At 39.3% G+C, this 6451-nt stretch overlaps 2 protein-coding genes across 3 annotated transcripts in view; both read left to right on the forward strand.

Moving 5' to 3' along the window:
- LOC118420020 (tigger transposable element-derived protein 6-like) overlaps positions 1 to 23 on the forward strand; it is a 2647-nt gene extending 2624 nt beyond the window's left edge. Inside the window, exon 3 of the mRNA XM_035826725.1 lies at positions 9 to 23. Within this exon, the coding sequence (XP_035682618.1) occupies positions 9 to 23 (15 nt within the window). The remainder of the gene's footprint in view (positions 1 to 8) is intronic.
- Positions 24 to 3054: 3031 nt separating this feature from the next.
- On the forward strand, positions 3055 to 5964 carry LOC118419752 (anaphase-promoting complex subunit 10-like). Of its 2 annotated transcripts, none has more exons than XM_035826325.1 (5): positions 3055 to 3140; positions 3418 to 3522; positions 3884 to 4052; positions 4454 to 4596; positions 5011 to 5964. In XM_035826325.1, the coding sequence occupies exons 2-5, from the start codon at positions 3466 to 3468 to the stop codon at positions 5191 to 5193; spliced, it is 552 nt and encodes a 183-aa protein (XP_035682218.1). In that variant the 5' UTR covers positions 3055 to 3140; positions 3418 to 3465; the 3' UTR covers positions 5194 to 5964. The 2 variants fall into 2 exon arrangements, with proteins under 2 accessions (XP_035682218.1, XP_035682219.1); XM_035826326.1 differs by having other exon boundaries at positions 3102 to 3120.
- Positions 5965 to 6451: the final 487 nt, after the last annotated feature.

A 6451-nucleotide genomic window follows, 5' to 3' on the forward strand; every position in this document is an offset into this window, starting at 1 on the left:
ACGGGAAGGGTTCTGACTCATGACGAAATGATAATCTGAGATCAGACAAAAGGAAACAGAGAAGAAAGAAAAAGAGGAACGCAAAGAGAAACGAAAGACTGAGCTCAACAAAAAGCGAGAAGAGAAAAAACAGAAAGAGTTAGAAAAAACGCGAAAGAAGGAAGAGAGACAAGCTGAAGCTAAAAGGAAACTGGAAGAGAAGGAAGCCAGAAAGAGAAAGAGAGAAGAGGGCAAGCTACAGGCACAAAAGAAGAAGAGGCGGGAGAATGGAGAGGAGAAGGAGAATCAACGGCAGCCTGTCGATGATCCTGGCTCATCCAGTAAAACAGTGGTAGGTAAACGGACTAATGCCGCATTTAGCATTTAAGCACATGTTATGGTTTGAATGAATACCGTTTGCACTCAAAACAGATATGAAACATAAAATCACGGTTATCTAGTCGACTCAATTACATATAATTTCAATATAATGTTTGATTTTGTTGTATTCTACAACTATTCAAATAAACTCAATGACGCTTACATTTTGCTGTTGTTTACAGACACAGTCCAGACAGCGGAAGCCTCCGACATGGCTGTCACTATACTATGAAACAGGCGATGACGATGTGGAAGTCCAGGAAGATCTCGAGAGCTAGGCACAGTTTAGAGCCTATTCGAAGTCACCGAGATTGATGATATTTGAAATAACTTTTTGGAGAACTTGAAAATTTGAAAGAACTATTTTGAGGAAAAGAATATTTCAGTCACGAGAGTTCTAAATTGTTCAAACAATATTGGATGGAAAAGTACTGGTAAAATTATCTCTTTATTTAGAACAATTTTCAAACATCTATGTGGGTTTTTTTCCTTGTTGGAAAATGCGTCATTTTCCCCTCCATAACAACTTTTATTGACCCTTAAACCAAGCTTCTAAGCTGGGTCATTTGTTTGGGTCTTGTATCTTTAGATTAGTTACTTATCAAGGTTCACAGTTAGATTGTTACAAAGATTTCCAAAAGACGACATGAGATTCAATTCAATATTACTCATCCTCTTGATGTGCCGTTGTTTTCGTTGTTTGGCAACTGGTTGAAAGGCTTACCTTTTAAGGACTTAAAATGTTCCTCGCTAAAATTATTCATCAGAACTTAAGATATTCTCGTTGATATTCCTATAATAGGAAGAAGATTGACCACGTACGGGAATCAACACAATAGGTACCTACTGGCTACAAATATACCCGATATCATTGTTACTAGTATTATCATTATATAAACCTATAGACGCCGGGAAGGTGTTCATCTTCGTGCATCACTTTCCTTCATGCAAATAAATGCATTTACCAACTGTAAATAGAAACAACGTGTTGTCACTGTTTTTATTATTCGCTACTTCAAATGACACGAAAACCAGTTACTGAGTAATTTGGCAACGTCGCCATGATGGGCAGCTCCTCAGTATTAACGCCAATTACAGGCACTACAGTGTGACGTGGAAATCATTGAATGTGTTCACTCGCTGATTATAGAATATCTATTTATATAGAATATCTGACAACAAATAAGAAATCGATACTGTATGAACGTCCGGACGTCGAAACTTTCAGGGTGTTCGATGAAATAATAACCTGATTTAATCGCGATTCTTAGGCCCTTCCTACATTGCCGCGGGGAGGAACCTACACGCTCCGGATAGCGGAGTTTGCGTTACACAGACTAATGAAATAAATGTCGTCAAAATTACGTAAGTTGATGCTTTGTGCAAAACAATTTTTGTGTATGAAATCTAATCGCTTGCAGTGTGCGACAAAATTCCCAGGGGGCTCTTCAAGTGACCCTTTGACCTGCAAATATCACTTACATCCTTTCCGTGTTGGGCCTGGCGCTTCAGCAGTTGGTCGTGAATTTCCGGATGATAAATTGCATTGTTACAGATCCACTAAAAGGCTATGCTCTGAGAGATATAAAGCATATGCGATTAATGTTCAAGTAGAACCACAGAACGGGTTTCGCTCGAGCAATCTCCCCTGGGCCGGGATCACGTGGATCGTGTTTACGTGCAGACAAAATGGCGTGAGGACCGGCCGGCGGTGTCGACGGTGAAATCTAGTTGCGTTAACACCTTGATGTAAGTCTGTGCTGGCTGACAGTGAACATTTACGGAGCCGTATACGTAGTTCTGTTGATAGAAATCATGGACAAGTATTAAATAGCTGTTTGATACCTGGCCATAATGTTCTGGAAGAAATGTGTTTGAAATCCCCTTGTTTTATTTCATCTCTCCGCATTGGAGCAAGTCGTGCAATGTAAGAAAAAGTACATGTTTGCGACAGACAAACAGTATTGTGAACTTTTAGTCTAATTTTTTAGTACATGAAATAACTTCTTATACCCCGAAAAGGCTTAAAGGTTATTATGTCGAACTTTGGACCCCCTTTTTGTGCTGGAACGTTCCACTAGAATGTAAGTCAAATACGTACGGTACGTTAAGTGCGCTCCCAAACCGCAGCGCGGATCGTTATCATTAAATGAAACCTGTATCCATGTAGCTTTAATCACGGTTATACGACTACCAATCGATTAAAATTTAGTTCTGATGGGTAGCGGGTCAGATGTACAATAAAAAATGCATGTACACAACACGTAGAACACATGTCGAAGTATGGCCCCCTCCCGTTACAGTTCTTGGTGGATGTCAAGTGTATTTTTTAATCTAAACATGGCCAAAAAGAAATCAACAAAATGGTTTTAGAAGTAGAAATGAAAAGGAAGGAGAAAAGAAAAGAAAAACAAAACGTGGGGGTAACGTTAGGTGCCCATGGCATTATAAGTTACCTCCATGCCAAATTACAGGTCATCTACCCCATGCCAGGAACAGCCGAGATGAATCCATTTGAAGATTTCGTAGGAGAAGAAAACAAATGTTTCAATACACATTTGTAGTATGGAGTGAAATGCATGTACAAACACATTATATTTCCATTCCATACGTCTGTGGCCTGTAGTGCAGAATAAAGGGCGTTAACTGTTACATTATACTTACATATATCTGCTTGAAGTTTACCAGAGCACCCCACAAAGACCGAGAGCTCGCGAGACGAGACTTTCCCGCGAGACTTGGAAGGCGGCCATTTTAAAGGTGGGAGGGCGGCTGTTCAGGTATTTTCTACACTTGATAAATTTCTGTCCTCGCGTATTTTTGTTCTTTCCTCGTAAATTACGAATGTTTGAGGTGCTATTGTGTAATTAGTTTGAATCGCTAGCATTGTTTATTAGCCATCACTTTTTAACGCGCGTCCGATACCAACCAAAGTACAGCAAACATTTTCCAGTCTGTCGCGCAAAAATTATTATGCTCAAAACTGCTTGTAAAATCAACCCAGTATTGCCTTGTAATCCTCAGCATGATGTAGAAATGTTTCTTTTCCATATGCAGCCTCCACTACACACGTAAGCATAGACCCAGAAAGCCTTAAAAACAGCCATGGCGACGAAGACAGATACTTCACAAGACCCGACCAAACTGGAAAGGATGGGCAAGGTTGGTCAAAAATTATGTAACATATTTGTTTACTACATCCAATTTAAGCTGAATCAAGAAAGCAACAGCTGAGGTATATGGTCCTCTTGCATTGGTATCTGAATCGATATGTATTATGTTGAGACTCATGCTTTTTTTGTCTGATTTCTCTACCCAGACAACAAATGTTTTTTATTATTTTCTTTAATGAGTGTACAGCAATACTTTTGTAACAACTATCTTGGCGCACCAGTGCACACATAGTCAAAGTAGATGCACAGCTGGAATTTTTGGTCCACAGAAGTGCATATGCTCCCAATATTTAGAGCCCATTGGTCTATAGATTATAATAAATTTTATTCAAATGTTCTCTATATTTTAGGTCAGAGAAATAGGGGACCTAGCGGTGTGGTCAGTGTCATCCTGTAAGCCAGGTTTTGGAGTTGACCAGTTGAGGGATGGATCACTGGACACATATTGGCAATCAGATGGTCCACAGCCACACCTGGTCAACATTCAGTTCAGGAAGAAAACTGCTGTGAAGAGTCTATGTAAGTACATACAGACCTGAAGGCACATTGTGTACGTAGGGGCTCAAGATGGTTATGGTTGTAGCTTGTTTACTTAAAATCATGAAATTCCCTGACAGGCTTCAAAAATGTGCCCTTGGGAAAGGCACTTGAAGCATATTTTTTCACTCTTATTCAGGTATAAATGAGTAACTATAGCTTTAGTTTGGGACGCCCTCTTGGATGGGATGTTAAGTTGGAGGTCTGTGTTTTAGGAGAGCCAAACCTCACGCACATTTAAGATCCATTAAGAAAATAGTAGATCATCTTATTCATGGTTTTAGATTTGTAGTCTTCAAAGGATGTAATCTTTAAAATTTCCAATCCTTGCAAGTTGCTGTGAACTTGGTAGGAATACACGTTGTTGTGTTTGTTTGTGACAGGCCTGTATGCAGATTACAAGTCTGACGAGAGTTACACGCCCAACAGAATCTCCATCCGCACAGGCACACATTTCCACGACCTGCAGGAGGTGGAGCAGGTAGAGCTCAGTGAACCCACCGGCTGGGTCATCATCCCTATACAGGTAATGGTACGGTCCATGTAGAGACTGTGTGGCATTGATCTGGGCAGTGGGAATCTGAGACCAAAGGGGTGTGAATTGAGTGACTTCTGTATTGCGCATGTCATTACCTGGATGTCTGATGCAAATCAGGGCATAAAGGGACATTTTAGGATGATGATGATGACATCCTCCCATGTTAAACCTCTGTTTTAAGAACCCTATGCTCTTGTTGTAAGGGTAGGGTCTCACCCTGGTATCAGAAAAGATTAGCTGCATTTATGCATTAGCCGATAGATGAGTTTTATATCTACTCTGTATCTAAATCTTGTCAGATCCTTACTTCCTCGCTCATGACCCCACTGAAAAGCTACCTGCAGGCCGATTTAAGCATTTCATGACGAAACAAAGGTTCAAACAAACTTTACCTTTTTACAGGACAAGAGCCTGCAGCCTCAGAGGACATTTATGATCCAGATTGCTGTTCTCTCCAACCATCAGAATGGACGAGACACCCACATGCGGCAGATCAAGATCCACGCACCAGTAGAAGATGGACCCATGTCCAAATTCCCAAAATTCAGTTCTCTTGATTGTAAAATGCACAGCTGTATAAGATAGCAGTTCAATAGCATACTATGGTTATCACTTAGACTTTGCAGTGTTCCCAATTACATGTAATACATGTAGGATTACCCAAGCAGAAATTAACTTTTTCTATTAATAGTGTATGCATAATCATGTACTTTGTGCGCCATAGGATATAGTACGTAATAAACAATCTGGAAGAAGTTTATATATATGTACAGGAAAGAAAATATCAAGACACTTGGCTAGATTATACCATAATCATCGTCATATCCAGTAATGAACTTTACGGTAAATACCATATCAGCATGTGTTGTTGTTTTCTACAATAATGCTGTCTTTGTGCTGTCTGTCTACTGTGCAAATCTTTGGAGGGGCATGTTTTAGTTGTCAACTTGTTTATACAAAATAAAGTGGGAGTATCAAGAGTTTTCCCTTTTTAATACATTGTCTTGAGACACTTAAACATGAAGACAGAAACCTTCAATCTCAACGTAGAAACTTATATCAGAAAAAAATGACACCTTTGTAATTAATCCATACTGGCTCAGGTTTTTGCAATAAGTGTGTATTTTTGATTAAGAGTAAAATGTACAGCCTGACATAGGATGTTGATTGTAGGGAAACACATATGAGCAACTGACCAGTCAGCAGCTTACTTGATATTGTTACAAATTTGTAAACTACACAATAAAAAAAATGGTAATAGTATTCTGAAGCAAGAGCTAAATCAGTTGCAAAGATGTACATTAGTAGGTAGTGTTCAGCTTGCATTCGGAAAGTCAGGAGTTCAAACAAAGACTTGCTACATATGGCTTTCTCTGGTAGTACTCGGCACTCATGAGAAAGAGAATAGTCTCAAGCCTCCTACTGTAGTTGCCTGTGTGGCTATAGAAATTGGCACTGCCCCATTACACCAAGAGGTGTGGATTTCAACTACAGTTTAAATAAATGTATATAGATGTATCCTCAATGAAGGTAGCAAGCATCAAACCCAAAGTAAGTGTTTGGGGTATGTCTGTTTCTTTGACTGATCATAAGTGCTTGCTATCAATTACTCTGGACCTAAAAGAAGTCCATTCACAACAGTGAAAAACTTTGAGACAACAGTTTAATGATTATACATAACATCAAGTCGGTCTTCTTTTGATTGCCTTCAATGTAATAAATAATGTTGCTGTTAATACAAGCTACATGTATATACATGTACAACTACAACTTTCAGGCAACTAAACAAGGAGTTTAATGTATTTACAGTTCACATGTCTGAATGCAAATGTTTGAGTAACAT

This window comes from Branchiostoma floridae, chromosome 7 (assembly GCF_000003815.2).
Source record: "Branchiostoma floridae strain S238N-H82 chromosome 7, Bfl_VNyyK, whole genome shotgun sequence".
NCBI classification, from domain to species: domain Eukaryota; kingdom Metazoa; phylum Chordata; class Leptocardii; order Amphioxiformes; family Branchiostomatidae; genus Branchiostoma; species Branchiostoma floridae.